This window comes from Marmota monax, unplaced genomic scaffold (genome assembly GCF_021218885.2).
Source record: "Marmota monax isolate L192 unplaced genomic scaffold, Marmota_monax_Labrador192_F-V1.1 WCK01_AAM20220418_F8-fsc00227, whole genome shotgun sequence".
Classification (NCBI taxonomy): domain Eukaryota; kingdom Metazoa; phylum Chordata; class Mammalia; order Rodentia; family Sciuridae; genus Marmota; species Marmota monax.
Genome location: NW_026695208.1, coordinates 924412 through 947067, shown reverse-complemented (window position 1 = coordinate 947067; position 22656 = coordinate 924412). Strand labels below are relative to the sequence as shown.

The 22656-nt window shown below is 36.8% G+C and overlaps 1 protein-coding gene across 2 annotated transcripts in view; it reads left to right on the top strand.

Annotated features, from left to right (window-relative positions):
• The window catches only part of Impg1 (interphotoreceptor matrix proteoglycan 1), a 137598-nt gene extending 117329 nt beyond the window's left edge, over positions 1-20269 (top strand). For both annotated transcript variants that reach the window (XM_046430442.2, XM_046430441.2), the window contains 3 exons: positions 9686-9872; positions 17481-17553; positions 19254-20269. In XM_046430442.2, the coding sequence (XP_046286398.1) occupies positions 9686-9872; positions 17481-17553; positions 19254-19331 (338 nt within the window). In that variant the 3' untranslated portion in view covers positions 19332-20269. The remainder of the gene's footprint in view (positions 1-9685; positions 9873-17480; positions 17554-19253) is intronic.
• Positions 20270-22656: the final 2387 nt, after the last annotated feature.

The window sequence follows — 22656 nt, the reverse complement described above, 5'->3', positions numbered from 1 at the left end:
CAATAGACTTAAAAATAAGAATCATATGATCATCTCGATAGATGCGGAAAAAGCATTTGACAAAGTACAGCATCCCTTTATGTTCAAAACTCTAGAAAAACTAGGGATAACAGGAACATACCTCAATATTGTAAAAGCAATCTATGCTAAGCCTCAGGCTAGCATCATTCAGAATGGAGAAAAATTGAAGGCATTCCCTCTAAAATCTGGAACAAGACAGGGATGCCCTCTCTCACCACTTCTGTTCAACATAGTTCTCGAAACACTGGCCAGAGCAATTAGACAGACGAAAGAAATTAAAGGCATCAAAATAGGAAAAGAAGAACTTAAATTATCACTATTTGCAGATGACATGATTCTATACCTAGCAGACCCAAAAGGGTCTACAAAGAAACTATTAGAGCTAATAAATGAATTCAGCAAAGTGGGAGGATATAAAATCAACACGCATAAATCAAAGGCATTCCTGTATATCAGCGACAAAGCCTCTGAAATGGAAATGAGGACAACCACTCCATTCACAATATCTTCAAAAAAAATAAAATACTTGGGAATCAACCTAACAAAAGAGGTGAAAGACTTATACAATGAAAACTACAGAACCCTAAAGAGAGAAATAGAAGAAGATCTTAGAAGATGGAAAAATACACCCTGTTCATGGATAGGCAGAACTAACATCATCAAAATGGCGATATTACCAAAAGTTCTCTATAGGTTTAATGCAATGCCAATCAAAATCCCAACGGCATTTCTTGTAGAAATAGCGAAAGCAATCATGAAATTCATATGGAAAAACAAAAGACCCAGAATAGCAAAAACAATGCTAAGCAGGAAGTGTGAATCAGGCGGTATAGCGATACCAGACTTCAAACTATACTACAGAGCAATAGTAACAAAAACAGCATGGTACTGGTACCAAAACAGGTGGGTGGACCAATGGTACAGAATAGAGGACACAGAAACCAATCCACAAAACTACAACTATCTTATATTTGATAAAGGGGCTAAAAGCATGCAATGGAGGAAGGATAGCATCTTCAACAAATGGTGCTGGGAAAACTGGAAATCCATATGCAACAAAATGAAACTGAATCCCTTTCTCTCGCCATGCACAAAAGTTAATTCAAAATGGATCAAGGAGCTTGATATCAAATCAGAGACACGCCGTCTGATAGAAGAAAAAGTTGGCTACGATCTACATACTGTGGGGTCGGGCTCCAAATTCCTCAATAGGACACCCATAGCACAAAAGTTAATAACTAGAATCAACAAATGGGACTTACTCAAACTAAAAAGTTTTTTCTCAGCAAAAGAAACAATAAGAGAGGTAAATAGAGAGCCTACATCCTGGGAACAAATCTTTACTCCTCACACTTCAGATAGAGCCCTAATATCCAGAGTATACAAAGAACTCCAAAAATTAGACAATAAGAGAAAAAACAACCCAATCAACAAATGGGCCAAGGACCTGAACAGACACTTCTCAGAGGAGGACATACAATCAATCAACAAGTACATGAAAAAATGCTCACCATCTCTAGCAGTCAGAGAAATGCAAATCAAAACCACCCTAAGATACCATCTCACTCCAGTTAGATTGGCAGCCATTATGAAGTCAAACAACAACAAGTGCTGGCGAGGATGTGGGGAAAAGGGTACACTTGTACATTGCTGGTGGGACTGCAAATTGGTGCAGCCAATTTGGAAAGCAGTATGGAGATTTCTTGGAAAGCTGGGAATGGAGCCACCATTTGACCCAGCTATTCCCCTTCTCGGTCTATTCCCTAAAGACCTAAAAAGAGCATGCTACAGGGACACTGCTACATCGATGTTCATAGCAGCACAATTCACAATAGCTAGACTGTGGAACCAACCTAGATGCCCTTCAATGGATGAATGGATAAAAAAAATGTGTCATTTATACACAATGGAGTATTACTCTGCATTAAAAAATGACAAAATCATAGAATTTACAGGGAAGTGGATGGCATTAGAGCAGATTATGCTAAGTGAAGCTAGCCAATCCCTAAAAAACAAATGCCAAATGTCTTCTTTGATATAAGGAGAGTAACTAAGAACAGAGTAGGGTCGAAGAGCATGAGAAGAAGATTAACATTAAACAGGGATGAGAGGTGGGAGGGAAAGGGAGAGAGAAGGGAAAATGCATGGAAATGGAAGGAGACCCTCAGAGTTATACAAAAGTACATACAAGAGGAAGTGAGGGGAAGGGGAAAAATAATATAAGGGGGACAAACGAATGTCAGTAGAGGGAGCAGAGAGAGAAGAGGGGAGGGGAGGGGAGGGGAGGGGAGGGGAGGGGGGATAGTAGAGGATAGGAAAGGCAGCAGAATACAACAGACACTAGTATGGCAATATGTAAATCAATGGATGTATAACTGATGTGATTCTGCAATCTGTATATGGGGTAAAAATGGGAGCTCATAACCCACTTGAATCAAATTGTGAAATATGATATATCAAGAACTATGTAATGTTTTGAACAGCCAACAATAAAAAAAAAAAAAAAAAATCCAGCCCTACTTCTTTTGCAATTGATCGCCATCTAGCGGACATTATGTTTCATCGCACTTGGGTGGGGGGGACGTCCACAAGAGACCCCAAAAGCCCTCAGTTCTGGCTGTCCCAGGTGAAGCCAGAATTCTCAGAATTCTATCCAAGCTGAGCTGAAATCTTGCCTTTGGACGGGATTCAAAAAAAAAGGAGATGCTTCAATTTCTGTCCAAAATAGGAGTGAGATTTCGACAGTGCAATAGAAATTATAAAGATGAGGGAGGGAGGCGGTGAATTGTGCAGCCACTAGATTGTGGGGCAAAGGTGGGGCAATCTAGCAGCCCAGGAGAACCAACTAAGTTGCCAAAACCTGGACTGAAAGTCCCAGAGGCCTGGAAGACTATTGTCAACTCTGGCAAGCATGAGTGCACCTACAACCAGAAACAGGAGCTTTGAAAAAGACACTATCTTAGAGTGCCAGGGACTTATGATATACCTGCATTTATAAACTCCTTGATTACAAAGGCCATCTTTTTAACTTTAACTGTAAAATGCCTCAAAGTGTTTTCTGCAAGCAGGGAACATTTATTTAAGTGCTTTTTGATCACATGATGGACAGTTGAGAGAGTCAGCTAGTTGGGAATGCTTTTAAGAACCTTTGAAATGCACACAAAAGATGTTATATAAGCAAATCCAGAGCAGAAACTAGTACATAAAATGTACTTGCACCAGAAATCTTGGAATGATACAAATATTTCTGAGTCCTAGATAGAAGCTGACTTATTGCCACAGTCTGGCTGCAGCAGAATAATCAGGGGGGTGATGAACAACTTGTATACGTTGATACAGCAGGAGTAGGAGCCCTTTATTGCAGGACAGGAGCAGTATTTATACATTCCACACAACTTATCTAATTAGCATAAACTAGATACATCAGTCAACCAATAAGGAATCTCCACACTTAATGGCTCGCTTTTGTTACTTCTCAAACCACTCCCTCTGGCATTTTGCCAGGCACCATCCAGACTTGTTTACGAACTCTAACATTCCCCTGGCAAAATGCCAGGTGTTATTTTGACTTGTTTACAGACTCTAACAACTTATGTCAAGCATGTTCATTGCTGCCATGCTTTAATCACTGTCACATTTGGAACCACTGTTGCATCAGACTGTACTTTCTATAAGAAACATTGTGCCTTCTGAAAGAGTGGTGGCAGATAGTGGCTGTGAGATTTTGGCTGCTTGGGAGAGCCTTTATTCAAAGGAAAGTATTTGTGAAAGTCTGATATGTCAACTGTTGAGAGTGGAGATGAAGATGTAGAGGGGACCTCCCACTCACCCTCCCTCCTCCAGGAAACCCCACATTTGAAAACCACTAGAATGATGTAAAAAGTTAAATATTGTAAACAGAAAAATTTGAATCTTGGGTCATACTTACTAGCTCAAATAGGTTTCATTTTTCTCACTTATAAAAATGGTGTCTGAAACATCTGTATATATTTGGAAAACTGTTACAAATACCAATGAAGACACATGTTTAAGGTGTGCACCACAGTGATACATAATGGCTCTTGATATATATGACCTTTTTTTCTTATATAAATAATTGCCACTTTCACTCCTGGATAGCTATAAATTCAGGGTCATGACCCCTGGGAGACAATTCAGGGACAAGTCTTGAAATGGAATGACATGAATGCTCTGACTACAGTCAGAATCCATGTGGGATTCTAAGCACAATCTAGGACCTCTGGACACTGGGACAGACCTGGATCTTCCCACCTTCTGCTAACTAGCAGCTACTAACACATACAACTCACTAAAGCCAAGTAGCTTAGGCCACTGCTATGGAAAGAGTGTCACATGTGCTCTGCAGAAGAACTGTCCACATTGGTTAAGGACAGAAAATCAAGTAATTTTGTCATCAAGCAATTAGAGTAAGCAATTGGATACACCAACATATACAAGGTGTCTATTAAGTATGGTTGTAGGCTTGTGGAAAAACTCCTCTATATAGGGTGCCAACACACACACACACAAAAAAACTACTAGGTAAAGAGGATTTAAGCAAATCCAGGACTAAAGCAATAACAGAACAATCAGTCTATAAATCAATCGTGAGGACTTTACTTCATCACCTACACACATAATTTGATTATTACTTGAAAACATTGTCCTAGAAAATGCATCTAATGTTTTCCTTCTTAATCTATGGTTGCTCTCAAGTCTTCTTGTCCTCCTTCTTTCCAAGTAATGAGACCATTTTTGGACAGAGAATTTTTGGTTGTTGCTACAGAATGTATAGATAATGACAACGATGATAATGATGATGTTTAACCAAATTTATTTTGTACAAATGTCCAGAGATATGTTAAGGATGAGATAAACAGATGTATGGTATATCCGTGAATAATCCTATTATTCTAAGGAAAAATGTTTGGGGGATATGACAAAGAAAGAAAACAACAACACAGGGAAGCTTTGCATAGGAAAATTCTACTATTTAAACTTTCATTCATCATACAGCCCATCTTTCTCCTCTTCTATCTCATCTGCGGCTCCTTCTTTCTCAGAATCAGCCCAAATGTGGGTCTTTGCCTAAAATCCAAAGATGCATGTGTCATTTGAAAGATGACATGTGACTAAAGAGGTCAAAGGACTTTTTTTTTTTAAGGTAGTACAGAAAGAAACTGTGTGAGTTGCTTCTGTTTTGAGTCTAATTAATGGCAGTTGCCTCCATTTGCCATATTGGCAAGGGGTCCAACAGCTCCCCTATGGGGCTCTTTCCTTCCTGAAATCTCAGTCAGAAGACTCGAATACAAACAGGCATGACCTTAGCAATATTCCTATTCCCTGCATCGAAGCTTTCTCATCTTCAAGGAGCAAATTAGTCTAAAAGATCTCTAAAACGACTTCTGACTCTAAAATTCCACCTATCTAAAAATGTAAATTTTTATATATGGATAAAATAAAAATCAAAAATATTTAGCCAGTGTGAAATTCTTAGTGCTGAAAGTTTTGAAAGGCCAAGTTGATATTTGTTGAATGGATGAATGTTGTTTTAGTACCCAGGAAAGCATACCCAGCAAACAAAACCTAAGCTTGGTATTTCAAAGTCTCCTTCTCTATTGACTGGTCCTGAATAAATAACATGAGAAAATTGAGTAGTTTACAAACCGATTGCCTTCATTCTTCAAATATTCCTGATTCTGAGCCCCCAAATTTGGACAAATTTGTTGCTCCAACATTGCCTCACCATGTACTATGCAATTTTACTGATGCATAGAGTATGCCTGACTGGGCTAAAAGAAATTATTGTAAAATAGAAACACTTATTTTCATGGGGAAACTCTTCTGGTTATCAGACCTTTGCTATTTCTCTTCAGAGGGCAAGAATTCATGCATTCGGTCAGCTTTCCAAGTTAAATATATTTCTCTAGTGCACCAAGGGAGAGAAATGGAACCGACATTCCCTCCTGGCCTCTGTTTTCAAGAATACAGCTCTGAGTCTAAGGTTGCTGACAGTTGTCATTTACTAATCCAGGCCCTGGACATAAATCAACTGGGTTGTCAATGTAAATCTGAGTTATTTCCTAACCAGTGACAAGGATTCCTGAACATGGCCAGTTCTCGGAATCACAAGGCAGAGAAAGCCAGATTACATTATCCAGGTATGGCTCTCCATAGGAACGTGGAAGCTGCAGAGAAACACAGTGTCACATAAAGACTTTTAGGAGTCTACCTTGTTGGGAGACCCAAAAATATGTTTTCAAGGAGCTTCTCTTGCCCAAACCCCTGGGCTGGTCAAACTAACCTCTTGCTTTAGGGTTTTCTGCCACAAGGAGATACTCGATGGGAAAGTGAGCAGAGGGATTCGTTTGAACACTTGTCCCCATCACCCTTAAAGTTTCTATGGTCTGTACATTTGGCTAAGTAGCTGACCACATTCTCTGCTTGAAGACTCACAATAGACATGAGCTTATAAATGACCCTAAGAGGTTTAAAAATAAAAAGAGAAAGGAATAGTGTTGGAGGGTGAAAGAGAGCAAGAGAAAGAAACCTTGTTATACTTATTTCATACAATATGTTTTTCTTGTTTACTGTTTTATTTATTTTTAATTGTTTTGAAATTGTGTCCCATCAAGCTGATCTTGAACTCCTGGGCTCAGATGATCCTCCAGAGTACCTGGGATCACAGATGTGTCCCAGTGCACCCTTACCTTTATCTCTGGTTGACACATGATAATTTTACTTATTTATGGGATACAATATGATATTTCAAAATATGCATACATTGTGTAATTGACCAAATGAGGTTAATTAACACATCTTCTGTCTTAAACATTTGTCATTTCTTTGTGATGAGAACACTCAAAATCCTCTTTTCTAGCTATTTTCAAAATATAAAATGCATGATTTCCAATCATAATAACCTTCCTATGCAATAAGTTCCTACTTAGAACTTATTCCTATCTAACTTTGTGCCCTGGGGCCCATCCCTTCCCATCATCTCCTCCACTTATTCTCTCCAGTTTTTGGTAACCATTATTCTATTGTCAGCATCAACAAGATCTACTGTTTTAGATTCCACATAGGAATAAGATCACACAGTATTTGTCTTTCTGCACTTAGTTTATTTCATTTAATGTCTATCAGGGTCATCCATGTTGTTGCAAGTGACGGGATTTCATCATTTTTATGACTGAATAATATTCCATTGTGTATGTATGTACCACAGCTTCTTAATTCATCCATTGATAGGCATTTATATTGGCACCACATCTTGGCTATTGTGAACAGTACTGCAATGAACATGAGAGTGCAAATGTCTCTTTAATATACAGGCTTCATTTCCTTTGGATATATAACCACTAATGGGATTGCTAGATCATCTGGTAGGTCTATTTTTATTTTTTTGAGGAAACTTCATACCGTTTTCCATAATGGCTGTACTAATTTACATTCTCACCAACAGTCACACAGCATTTTTTAAAACTTATTTAGCCACCAAACCTCTTTTTAGCATAAAGCTTATCAAATCCTGCTGAATTAGAGTTCCACAAATGTTCCCACTTGGGAAATATTGGCCCAGATGATTTCTCAAGTCATTCTAATTCTAAAAATTCTAAGTTGTATTTATAAATCTTCTAAAGCACAATTCTGAGCATACTCTTCCTTACTTAAAAATCATCTGTGACTCCCATCTGCCTGTGCAGTTCAAATTCCTGGGGGACATTAGAGTGGCAGTGGGGAAGTTGGCAGGTGGGGAGGGGGGGAGTCCAAATTCCTTAGTGTGCCTTTCAGAAATTGGCCTTAACAGGCATTTACCAATCTTAGTTCCCTTCCTTCCCATTTGTAAGGGATCTCTGCTCCTTCCTAACTGGGTTTTCCCTGCTCTCTCTTCAGATGTCTGTTCTTTCCTCATCTGTTTTCCTCTGCTCATACTTTTGTCTCCAGTGGGAACAATTTAGCCTGCCTTTGTACAACAAACACCACCCACTCTGAGGAGGAGAGGAAAAGGGGAAATAGTTGGGAATAGTAGGTCAAATTATAGTGTTATATTGCGTACTTGTGTGGGCATATAACAGTAAATCCCACCATTGTTTACAGCCATAATGCACCAACAATTTTTAAAAATGAGAAAAACCTCAAATGTAACCTATTTTATTTATTTATTGTTATGATTTGGATGTGAGGTGTCTCCCAAAAGCTTCTGCATTGATTCAGGAATGTAAAATGACTGGATTGTGAGAGCTGTAATCTAATCAGTTCCTCCTAGTTTGAATGGACAGACTGGGTGGTAACCCTAGGTAGGTAGGGCATAATTGGAGGAGATGGATCACCCAGGTGGGCTTGTGCCCTAGAAGAATATGTCTTCCCTGTGGCCCCTTCTTCCTCCCTATCTTTTTCTTTATTTCCCTCTCCCTCATCCATCTTTCTCTCCCTCCCTCCTTCCTTCCCTCCTTCCTCACCCCATCTGAGCAGCTTTCCTTCACTGGGCCCTTCCCCCGTGATGTGCTGCTCCACTTTGGGCCCAGAGTCAGCTGTCTATGGACTGAGATCTCTGAAACCAAGAGCCACAAATAAGCTTTTCTCCTCTAAGTTGTTTTCATTGGGTATTTTGGTCACAGCAACATAAAAACTAAAATATTTACTGTAGTGAGGATTGAACCCAGGGCCTCACGCATGCCGAGCAAGCACTGAGTTACATACTTGAACTCTTTATTTTTGTTTTGACATAGTGTTCCACTAAATTCTCCAAGCTGGCCTTGAACTTTCCATCACCCTGCCTCAGCCTCCATAGTAGCTGGAATTACAGGTGTGCACCACCATGACTGCCTTGTGATCTACTTTAAATGCTCAGTCCAAAGCAATCCCCTCCAGGTTGATGGTCGGCTCCTTATATAGAATTAACTGTGTATATTACTAACCTCCCCTAGATATTTGAAAGAATGGTTTTATACACTGTTGCCTGTTCCCTATTTCCTTACACATAACAATGCTTATTAAAGAATAATCTGAGCTGGGGTTGTGGCTCAGAGGTAGAGTGCTCGCCTAGCATGTGTGAGGCACTGGGTTCGATCCTCAGCACCACATAAAAATAAAACAAAGATATGTGTCCACCTTAACTAAAAAATAAATACTTTTAAAAAAAGAATAATCTGAAGACAAAAGGCTGCTGCAATTAAACAGAAAATCCTTCCAGGGCAGAAAAAACAGTGATCTAACAACTTGTGCTGGCTCTGCCACCAGCACGTGGGGACTCTGGCCATTTGCTTCTTCTCAGAGCTCAATGTCTTTAGCTCCATAAAAATAAGGGAAGGCTTACAGAAGCCACTGGCCTCTCAGAGCTAAATATTCTAATATTATAAATATTAGATTTATAATCCACTTTCCAATGAAATTTGTTTTAATAAGGCCTCCAGATGATTCTGATGCACTCTAAAATGTCTGTACATAATTATAGTTGGAACTAAATATATTATCACCTGTGTCTATAAATTCATTTTTCAAAGCACAAACTATGGTTCTTTTTGCCCAGTCTGTTACCAATACTATATGACCCACTCCGAAATAAGATGATAGTAAATATATTTGATTTTTTGCCTTTAACTGCTGCCAGCTCCACACTTAGGCATCATACATTCATCAAATTCTGTTCCATCTCTTACAGCTGATCAAACAGATCCTTGCAAATTCCTGGCCTGTGATGAATTTTCCCAGTGCATAAAGAATGAATGGACGGAGGAAGTGGAGTGCCGGTGCAGACCAGGATACGAGAGCCAGGGGGAACTGGACGCAGACCTCTGTGCCCCTGGAGAGGAATGCAAGGCCCTTCAGAGAAAGGGAGCCCCATGCAGGTAAGTCAAGCACACAAACGTGACAGACCTACAACCTAAGTACACAAATGTCATTATTTATGCTTCTGAAAACCCTAACAGAATAAATTCATATGATGCTTTAGACCCGTGGTTCTCAAATTTCAGTAAGCATCAGAATCACCCAGAGGAAGCCTTATGGAAATACACATTGCTGGCCCTGCTCTGTTGTAAAAACAGCACTAGGTCTGGGTAGGCCGGGAGATTGATGCTGCTGTCCAGGGATGACTTTGAGAGCCCTGCTCTAGGCTTAGCTTTCAGATAAAATTCTTGGTTTACTGCCTTAATTAGTGCATGTTTCTGTAAAACTTGGGTGTTTTCCTTGTTTGAAAGCATAATAGCTTTTATCATAAGAAAGCTGGGAAATATAAAAATCTATGAGAAAGATGATAAATATCCTGTGTAATTTATCACATTAACTGCTGATTATCTTTTGGTGTCCATATTGATATAAAATGGGTTTATACAGAATTTTTTAAAGCAAAATAGAATCAGACTGGCTTCCTGTTTTGTAGTCAGTTTTTTTTTTAACCTAAAACATTTCCTCCTGCTATTACTTTCTTTAGCACATTTTTAATTATTATAGTAGTCCAATCTCTAGAAGTGTTTAAGATAGGTTTACTCCTTCATTCACAGACAGAAAGTACTAGAGAAGCCCCTTGGAAGGTAGGAAAGGAGGTGACATATAATGGGCTTAGCTTTCTATGTACAAACCAGACCTCAGGGTGTAGGTGGACTTGGGAACAAGCAGGGAGCATTAAGGTGGGTCCAATTCTTCTCAAGTCCCGTGACACCCAGACAAGGCTGCAGACTATGTTTCAGAGGGCTTCTGCAGGAGTCTGTCTCTGGACCACTTCTGAGAGTGCTGCCAGCCCTTCCCATCAACACCTGAGCATCTACTCAGTGATGATCACCTGGACCCTCATCACTATCAGGTCACCTGAGGTTTTTTCTTTGTTGCTTTTACTTGCTCACTCTAGAGGCCACAGTCCTAATTTCCCACCACGAGAACTCGTGGCCATCTACTTCCAAAACTCAAGAAACCACAACAATTTAGCCTTTTCCTTGATAAAAACATATTCTGTTCCTTTAGAGTATTAACATTTTAAAGACAAATACCCAATAGAGGTTGGTTAAGAAGCAATGTTCTGAAGTCAGATTGTGGTTAAAGTTTCAGTTTAGCAAATTTAATAATCAAGTGACCTTGGACAAATTACTTCTCTAAAGCACAACTTCCTCATTGGGTAAGGAGACAACTCCACCTACTGGGTTGCTGCAAGAGGTTTATGAAATGATCTTTGTAAAATACTTTTACCAAGAACATAAAGCACAGAGCATTCACTCAGAGAAGTACATGATGATTCTGTGACTTTTCTCCAAGTTAATCACAGTCAAAACCCCAGTGAGATTCCTCATGGAATTTGACATTCTGGTTCTAAATTTCCTCTAAAAATGAAAATGTACAAGAGAAAATCTTGAGTAGAGTGATGGGTAGTTTCTGTGCAAGATAGCAAAACACATAAAATCATATTTAGACATGATAGACATAGAAATAGATAAAAGAACAAATATAACAGCCATAGACACACTTATACAATAGGGGATTTATAAAAAAACGTGTCCACTGGTCAATAAGGGTTCAAGTATGATTTGTCCTTCCATTTATAAAATTGTGCCTTATCACAGAAGATCAATTCCACAACAAAGATCCAAGTTCAAGATCAAAACTAGGAAAATATTTTTTAAATATAATAATCTATAATCCTGGATTAAAAAAGACTATCCTAACATGACACCAATCCCAGAAAACTTAAGAAAAGGAATTCTATAGGGAAAAAGTGTTATAAATGAAAGTATCAAACAATGAGATCGAAAAAAAATATATACAACCAACATTTTAGACAAAGTTAAACATCCATAATAAGAAGTGATAGTACATATCAATAAAAGACAAACATCCAAATGTTAGAATGAGCAAAGAAGATAGAGGAACAATTCATAGAATAACTTCAAATGATCAATGAAATATAGAAAATGCTCAATCTCACTATAATCATGGAAATCCAAAAATAATAAAGAGATATCATTTGTTAGAAAGTGGATAATACACAATGTGGATAACATGGGGTGGGATTACTGGCTCTATCAAGCCTTGCTAGTGGATGTGTAAATTGGAAAAGCTTTTTTTTAAAAAAAAAGAGTTTTCCAGTAGCCTCCATGAAACTTTGAATCTGACTCAGTTACTCTACTTTTAGATAATTATTCCTAAAAGTATACTTGCACCTGTGCACGGAGATATGTATACAGAAATGTTCACAATAATATTCCTTTGATTTTTTTTTAATTTTATAATTGATTTTTTAAAATAAATGACAGTGGAATGCATTACGATTCTTAATGCAAATATACACCACAATTTTTTATACCTCTGCTTGTATATAAAGTGTGTTCACACCAATTTGTGTCTTCCTACATGTACTTTGGATAATGATGTCCATCACATTCCACCATCATTGCTAACCCATGCCCCCTCCTTTCCCCTTCCACGCCTCTCCCCTGTCTAGAGATCGTCTATTCCTCCCATGCTCCTCCTCCCTACCCCACTATGAATCAGCCTCCTTATATCAGAGAAAACATTCAGCATTTGGTTTTTGGGGATTGGCTAACTGCACTTAGCATTATCTTCTCCAACGCCATCTATTTACCTGCAAATGCCATGATTTTATTCTCTTTTATTGCTGAGTAATATTCCATTGTGTATATATACCATATCTTTCTTTATCCATTCATCTACTGAAGGGCATCTAGGTTGGTTCCACAGTTTAGCTATTTATTGTGAATTGTGCTGCTATAAACATTGATGTGGCTGTGTCTCTGTAGTATGCTGTTTTTGAGTCCTTTGAGTATAGACCGAGGAGAGGGATAGCTGGGTCAAATGGTGGTTTCATTCCCAGTTTTGCAAGGAATCTCCATACTGCTTTCCATATTGGCTGCATCAATTTGCAGTCCCACGAGCAATGTGTGAGTGTGCCTTTTCCCTACATCCTTGCCAACACTTGTTGTTTGTCTGCCATTCTGACTGCAGTGAAATGATATCTTAGAGTAGGTTTGATTTGCATTTCTCTAATTACTAGAGATGATGAACATTTTTTCATATATTTGTTGATCGATTGTATATCCTCTTCTGAGAAGTGTCTGTTCAGGTCCTTGGCCCATTTATTGATTGGGTTATTTGTTTTTTTTAGTGCTAAGCTTTTTGAGTTCTTTATATACCCTACAGATTAGTGCTCTATTTGATGTGTGAGGGATAAAAATTTGCTCCCAAGATGTAGGCTCTGTTCACCTCATTGATTGTTTCTTTTTCTAAGAAGAAACTTCTTAGTTTGAATCCATCCCATTTATTGATTCTTGTTTTTTTTTTCCTTTGAATTTTGAAATAATTATATGGTCCTCAATAAGGGAGAAGTGGTCTGAGGTGTCACTTAGTGGTAAAGCACTTGCCTAGCCTATATAAGGCCCTGGGTTTGATCCCCAGCACCACAAAAAAGGGGATGGGGATGGTTAACCTAGAGTGTAATTACTCACTATTAAAAACTGCAGCTAAGGGTAATGATATATACATACTCAAAAAATGCAAGATACTTCATTACATTAAGAAGCAAATTTCAGAATAGAATATATCACAATTTATTTATTCATTCACTTATGGAGAGGCCTCTTGGTTGCTCATAAGTTATGGCAATTACAAATAAAGTTGCCTTAAGTATCCACATGCAAGTTTTTATGTGGACATAAGTTTTGAAATCATTTGGGTAAACACAAGAAAAGAAACTGTGGGATTATTTTTATTTTTAAAAAATTATTTATGCTGGTTTTAATTATATAGGACAGTAGAATTTATTTTGACATATCATACTTACATGGAGTATAACTTCCAATTCTTGTAGTTGTACATGATATGGAGTTACACTGGTTATATATTCATATATGAACATAGGAAAATTATCTTATTCTCATTCTATTGTCTTTCATATTCCCATCCCCCTTACCTTCATTCCCCTTTGTCTAATCCTGTATAGGTAGTAAATTAATACAAAACTATACACTTTTAAGCATATTAGGTTCAATCATATGGCATTGCCATTTTGTCAGTTACAAATCTTCAAATACCAGCAATTTTATATGATTCAATCTATGTGTTAGTAAACACACAGAAAAAAGTGTGGAGTGATAGATTCTTTCTAGTTAACAATGGAAAGAAATGGAATTGGAGTCCAGCTTTCTTAATAATGAGGATATGTTAATTTATTGCTTGTATAATTATAGCAGCACAATTCACAATAGCTAAACTGTGGAACCAATCTAGATGCCCTTCAGTAGATGAATGGATAAAGAAAGATGTGGTATATATATACACAATGGAATATTACTCAGCAATAAAAGAGAATAAAATCACGGCATTTGCAGGTAAATGGATGGCATTGGAGAAGATAATGCTAAGTGCAGTTAGCCAATCCCCAAAAAAACAAATGCCAAATGTTTTCTCTGATATAAGGAGGCTGATTCATAGTTGGGTAGGGAGGGGGAACATGAGAGGAATAGATGAACTCTAGATAGAGCAGAGGGGTGGGAGGGGAAGGGAGGGGGCATGGATTAGAAATGATGGTGGAATGTGATAGACATTATTATCCAAAGTACAGGTATGAAGACACAAATTGGTGTGAATATACTTTGTATATAAGCAGAGACATGAAAAATTGTGTTGTATATGTGTAATAAGAATTGTAATGCATTCCACTGACATATATAAATTTAAAAATTGATAAAATAAAATGTAACCATTAAAAAAAGGAGTGCCAATGAATGAGGCCCAAATAGGGTGATGATGAGGAGGAGGGTTGTCTTTTATGAATAGTGATATATTCAGTTTTTATTTTAACTATTCCCATTGGTGGTTTCAAATGGATGTACAGTTTTTAATTTTAAACATTCCTTTCTTGAGCAAGAAAGATCACTTTAGTTCTAGGTTGCTATAAACAAGACCAATAAAGCAAGGTATAAGATGATCTAGAAATAATAGCTCTCACCCAGGTTGGTGTTGTTCTGCTTTTTTCATTTGTGCTAGTCTCCGGGGGATAATATGGACTTGAGCTATTCAAATATACAAGAATACTGATGCTTCTTAGACTAACATAACAAGAGTTTTTGAGCACCATGTGCCAGTCACCATGCTGGATGCTAGGCAATGGATGGGGTGGGGGAGAAAGATGCTTAATTTATCTTCAGGGAAAAGAGATAAATTCCCACATGACCCTAATCCTGCACTTTTCCACTCCCTGATTAAATATGCTTTTCCAAATGTTAAATGTTTAGCCCTGATATCCTCAGAACTAGGACAGGCCTCTGTTGCCCCCATGAGCTTCTTCAGTGAAGAGAAACCAGACACTCTTGGTGCTCTGAGGGTCCCTCTGGATCCCTGAGATTTGCTCCCCTCCCATCTATTATTTTAGTTTCTCACAAGATACCATCACTTATGTGAGTGAACATTTATTTATAAGATCAGCTGACAAGTTAAGACCTCATCAGTCATGGATTAGACAAGAATTAAAACTAGAGGCTTTAAAATTAGACTCAAGTTCAACTTAGAACTCTGCCCCTAACTAGGTATGACACTGAGACACATTTCCCCTCTTTAAGCTTCAACGTGTTCTTCTATGTAATTGGGATAATAGGAATTAATTCATGGGTTTAGGTAAGGAATAAAGTGTTATCGGAGCTGGTCCTGTCAACAAAGGGCTATCCTGTAAGGAGACACTGTGATTCCCTACCTGGAACTTAAAAGCAGATCCATTAGAACCCTAATTGTTGTAACTGTGAAAACAGCATTCTCTGAAGAACTGTAAACTTGGCTTCATTTTTGTTATTCTCCCTGAAAGTGAGGAGATAGGAAAATGATATTGAGGGCAAGTGCCTTGCCAAGAAGACTAGTTCATTGATTGACACAAAGAACAGTTCCAGTTAGTTGTCATTCTACTGCAGAGTCATTGTCATTCATTACATTTTCACCTTTATTTTTCCTCTACTTTTTTCCCTCCATTCAATATTTATGACCATACTCTGCACATTTTTCATTTCCCTCAATTTCAAGTGTTCTATATATAGATTCTGTTATGCTAGGAACTTTCTTGACAAAATTCTCCCAAGAATAAACAAAAACTTGTATTATTCCTTTTTTGGCCTAATGAGTTTGACTCTTATTTATCACAATTATCATTACATATATACAGAAAATGCAAATTTAGATCTAACAGAGTAAATTATTTATGACTTCCTCCCTAGATCTAAAAATTCTCACTTTTGTCCTGTAACTTAATAGGCCTATTCTGTTTTATGACATTACTTATAATAATAAAATTTGTTTCCAAATATAAGGGCCGGCATAAGTAAATGCTAATACAAAGAGATATTTATGCGGAGGTTTTAATAACACTAAAGCACTTGTTGTAACTGCAGCAAGGCCACAGTTTCATTCACATGCTGGACTTCAGATGTGGGGGTGGAGGAAGGAGGTCTGTTTGTTATTAACTTCCTTTTTAGTCCTTTCTTATTGGATAGTGAAGAAATTGGGGGAAAGGGAGGAGAGGGTCACAGTTAAATATAGTTCAACCTTGTTTTTAAAACTTTATCTGATTAAAAATTTGAGCAATCATTTATGCACCTTAGTTTCCTTGGAATATACTGTGAGGTGTAGCTCTCCTGGTCTCAAGAGGTCCTTTGAAAAGCTTCTAGTCCCATTTACCCCTCATTTGAAATGTCTTGGTTCTGATACCAAGTATCTGCCAGTTTCCTGCTATTCTTAGAGCTTCCATATCTCCCAACCAGGGCAAATAGAACTAAAAATACTGCCTTCTCTAGTGGGAGAGGAGAACAAGGAATTTGTTACTCAAACCTCCTTAAACTACTCCTCCCTACTGCCTTCTTTCCATTCAGAATTGAGACTGAAATAGGATATTCCCTCCTTTTCCTTTTCTCAAAAATTTTAATGGACAGAATGGTGAGAGAAATAAAACAATTAACTGATAAGGGAAGCTATATAGGAAAATATCCCACAAAAATTAGGCCCATTTTCTAACATAAAGAGGAAAAATACAATGTGCAAAAAAAGTGTATACACTATCAACAGAAATTATATAATATACGTCTGTAAATATAGGTATATTATAAAATAAAGCTGTCTTACTTATTTATAAAACTTATTTTTACTTTTATGAACAAAAATGAGTTGTTTTCCAGCAACCACAATTTAGAACTTGAGAAATAACTCCAGTATTTTTAAGATTTATCTTCTCCTCTTTCCCATGAGTGTCCTTCAATCCTTCTGAGACCACTGCTTAATAAAGAATTAAGGCAAAACTCAAGGGGCATGCAGAACTCATACTTCCTCCAATCCTAATGGAAGACATCTGTGAAAATATGCTCTTTTTTCCCACTTGTCATAATTTTAGAACTGAACAATATAAAGCTGTAGTTAATATTGATGTTAATAAAAGTCCAGGAAACAGGATATCATATTTTTGCTTTCTTTTGCAGGTTACCAGATCACTCTAAAAATCAAGCATATGAAACTAGTATTAAAAAGTTCCAACATCGGCAAAATTATAAGGTAAAACCATACTTTCTTTTACATGTTGGTTTTAATCACTGAAATTGAATTTTGAAGGGAATTTAAAACATTTCTATACCTGACTCTTGTTTTTAAAAAAATAGGGATAAGTAGTGCACTTTCCTTTGTTAGGCTTTTTAATTTAGTATTTTAAGGTGGTAAAATGATGTTTCCTGGTGCATGAAGTATGGAGAAAACTGAAATGTGTACATAAAAATAATAAAATAACAGAAACAATCCAAATATTTTATAATGTTCACAGTCTTGTAAAAATATGTATGTAGGTAATCAATTGTGTTTCAACAAAACTGAAATTTTCATAATAATAATTAATATTCCTGGCACTGAATAATTTCACATAAGTCATTTTAAAACTTTTGCTTTTGATCTCAAATAATAATCATCTAAAGCAAAAGTATGTAGAAAATATGTAAAAGAAACATTTGTGAACAATGAACAACTTCCAAAATTACTCAGATCAATGTTTTTTCTAGTATCCTGGATGTGTCTTTATAAATACCCACTCAATCAAGTTATTTTATTAATTTTATTTTATAAAAGGAAATAAGTTATCTACAGTTTATATATAGCCCACATAAAGCTGTAGAGTTTTTAAGTAATTTGGGGGAATTAACATTGGATGTATAAAAAAAAATTTGCCAATATGATACGTGAAAATAAACAAACATTGGATGTTTTTCACCTAAAATTACCTATTTTCAAAAACTATACTGAGTCTTTGATAGTTAACAATTGGTGATAATCAGCCAAGGTCCACTCAGGTTACCTGAGATCTATGGTGCTAGATGAGAAGAAATGTATCAAAATTTGCACTTGAAAAAGTTACCAGTCAATATACAATGAAGATAACTGAGACAATCACACCAAATGTGCTCATAATTTTATGTATGCAAATGCACACTGGAAATCATATGTGCCATTCTAATTTCTTAGAACCAAAAAAAAAAAAAAAAGAAAAAGAATTGGAGAAACAGAAAAAAGTTTAGGTGAGTGCCATAAAATCATGATTGGACACAAGGATCTGATATTGACAAAATATTGAAGATGAAGCACAAACACCAATTAAGTCTGCAAATACCAAATACTTAATGGCCATATATCAGAAAAATAAAGTTGTCAGGGAAAAAGAGAAAGTGATTTTTCACACCAGGAAGTCAACTTAAAGAACTAACTCCATCAGGGTCCAGAGAGGTAGCTCAATGGTAGTGTGCTTGTTTAGCATGTATGAATCCCTTGGTTTTATCCCCAGCATTGCCCCCAAAAGAACTAACTGCATCTTACTTCTGACAATAATAACAAACATTAAGTATCAATGCTGATTATCTGGGGATATATAAATTGCTGTGTTGAGGCAGGTTCAAATGACACATTTGTATCCCATAAGGAAGTGTTGTAATTAAATGACATCACTGTAGTTGAAAGGGAACATAGTGAATTTTATGTATAGATTATTTGCCATCCCCTGCTCCAACAGATGGATGATCTAAATAGGGTTAAGAAAAGATGGGATGCATTCCCAGTAGGTTATAAAATTGAGAATATTCGGAGGGTATCTCCAAACTTTCAGAGAAGATATTCTAAATGGCAAGCACATCCTCTCATTCACCCATGGAGGTAATAATAGAATGAACATTTCTTAGATGGTCTTCCATAAGCTCTTAAAACAATTTCTCTTCTAGGGAACCAAGAAAAGAAATTCTGACTTACTGGATGTAGGACTTGAAGAATTTAACCATCAAGATTTGGAAGAAAATTAAAAACTGAAAATGTACAAATTATCATTTAAGCTATCTCAAGAGAGTTGATTTGCTTTCTCAAGAAAACTGTGTCCACTCCATCAATATTCTGAAAACAGAGGCAGGTAGAGTCACTGGTCATCAGAATCCAGGCACAGAGTCAACACTGAGAACCAGCACACACTATGTTTCAAGTATAGAAGTCATGCACTTGATGACTAGCAAATCCTGAAAAGCACTTTTTATTAAAACCCAAAACACAATCAGTAAAACATATTTTGACTATCTTGGATGATAGTCAAGGTAATAGTAAACCAGGTTTACTTCTATACCTTTAAAATATTACCCAAAGACCATTTGCAACTTCTTGTTTTGGGGATTGAACATTATATCAGGAAATAAGCACTTTATATTTTATAATGTACATTTAAAACATGATCATTTGTGCAAGGATACAGGTCTAACTGCATGAATGTATGCAGAATGTAAGTGATGAGTGTATCTATGCTCCACACAATATCTGATATACATTTGTCTTCAACACTTAGACACTAGTATTATATACACAATTGCCGCTTACACAATAGATTGTTTTATTCCCCAAAATTTCTAAATTGTTATTTTTAAAAAAGGCAAATTGAGGTTCAGATAGATCAATCATGGGAAGATATTGTTACTACACAAAGTGATTTTAAAGGAAGACACCATACTGGTAAGAGGTGGGAGGCGAAGTTGTTCTGTCTGACCTAATTCCTGTTTTCCAACAGATGTATAATATACTTCTCCCTACACTAATTTTGGTGTGGGTTTACCTAAATGTAACCCAGTTCAGTTTCAATGTTTCAAATTTATTCCTCTACATTTTTCAAAAATCCCATTATCAAATATATTTGCTGCAATTCTTAATTTTAAAAAAATGTGACAAGTACTATATTCATAGATTTATAATAAAATGTATGTTTTACTAGCTACTCCCCATGGATTTGCTTTGTGGATTTGATAAAATATTTTAAGCAAGATATTTTAAGGCTCCCAAAAGACAGTAAACACTGATAACTTACTGTTAGATGTTGCTATCAAAATAAAGGCGGTATCCTAATAATGAAGGTGATCTTGTTGGAAGACATATTCTCCCATGAAAAAGTGATACAATCCTTTGAAAAGTTGTTCCTAGAGCTGGCAAATACACACCTCTCATTCTGATTCCCAACCTCAATCCTCCCCCAAAGTGAAGATCTATATCAACTTGCATAGGGAATATAGTTTTTAATGGAGAAATAGAATTAGGTAAATACTCTATATTTCAGGAGGAGGATGGGTGCTCTTTTATGGTAAATGCCTCTTACTCTTTGAATCACCTATCTTATGGATGAAGTAAGACAATTTCCCTCCACTCTCAGAAGACCCACCAGGACCATGATAGGTTCCTGGTGAGAGATAAGGAGTAGGCTGTATAGACCAGCTCTATTCAAAGCCTTAGGGAGAAAGAGTCTTCTTTGGGTCTCCACAGTTTTTAATCTTCTTTGGGTCTCCTCAGTTTTTAAATTTCTGTCTTCTCACGGAATATTAAGGGCCTAAAGAAAGGTAGCCAACATTTGGTTTGCTTCCAATCTGGCCAAATGGGGAGCAGTGGCTCATACACTGTACTGCCTATTCTCTGGATGGAGATTGCAATAGGAATTCAGGACCAAAGTTCAAAAGTTTCAATCCCGTTTAGTCCCAAGCCTCTTCCTATTGCTAACTGGCATAGGACTTTGGGCCTTGATAACTGAATGAGCTTCAGGATTCCAAACTTTTTCAACTTCTCCCATTTGAGACACAGACAACAATTCCAACATTTACCACTATTTATGACAACCTATTAAAAAAAAAACAACATTCAAGAAGAAGTTGTATATAGAAAGCATTTATTTGTATTTCTAGTATATCAGTACTTTAGAAAGTGTTAAGACACACATTTTCATAAAATGAGAAAAATTAGGTAACAGTTGTAAATTGACAAATTTTCAACCATGAAAAGTGGCCAGTTAATAAGCCTATTTATAGTTTGAAAGTGAGATTCTGCATTGGTACAAATTAGGATTAAAGGTTTTCCTTTTGAATGTGCATTACCCCTAAAAAATTTCAAAAACAACCAAACTTACTTCATTTATTAGGTTAGTAAAGGGGAAAAATACACCATTTGAACTAAAGTTAATTGTATTCAAAGATGTAGTTCTGATACATGAAGGCTCTACATCTCAAAATATCTCCCCTTTATCCTTCCATGAGGGTCATGAACAGAATGCTAATTTGCTGCTTGGCCACCTGCAGTGTGGTAGCGCCATTCTCCTGTGCTAAGAATTGGAACACCAGGTGTATCCTGATCCAAGTTTAATGACCATAGGTTCTACTCTTCAGTTACACACAATTCATCCTAAATTTAGCAAAGACACAGGAATGCTCTGTTGCTTAAAATATACATACAGTGTGCAACACCATATTACCTTTCCCTCTCTTGACCACTGCCCTTTCTCTTTCCTTATTGTTACAACTGTTCTCCCAACTCACCCAACTAGTCCTCATTCTCATTATTAGATACCCTCTGCCCTCCCCTCCCTCATTAGTGTATCTTCTGGGAGAGATTAAAACTCTCAATACTTGTTACCACTGGTAATGATAAACAGGGAAAGATACTCTGTCACCCCTTCTGAGGATGTAGAAAGACTCCCTTTGTAACTCCCCAGAAAATGCTGCTACACGTGATTAGAGCAAAGGCATTTATGTATTTTTTAATGTCTACAAGTAAATTACTTGACTTCTCTGTTACCTATTTCATATAAGGAAGTAGGTCTACCACTAATGTTGTATTAATTAACTGATCCATTCAATGAATATTCTGCTGATCCAAGACTCTTCAGGTAAAGAAACCAAAAACCTACATATTTGGATCCCCTGAGAACCATAGTAATAATCTGTGAGTGAAAATATCTTTAGAAATATTCAATTAGGGGCTAGGGATGTAGCTTAGTGGTAAGTGGCTTGCCTAGCATGTGCATGGCCCTGTGTTCAATCCCCAGCAACACACACACATACAATTAATAAAGCTCTACAAATAATAAACATTCATTATTGTTCTTGCCTGGGGTTTTTTATTATCTACACTTCCACAAATACCACCTATTTTCTCCTTAAGATCTTTTCTCGGTTGCTTATAAAACAGAATATTTCAGTAGGTCACTGGAAAGAATGACCTATAAAAGTCATTATAGAAGCCAAATGAGGGTAACAATAGAATGTCTTTCATGAGGGCGGGTGTCCCTGTGTTTCTTTACTTCTTCATATAATCCTCTGAGAAAGTGCTATC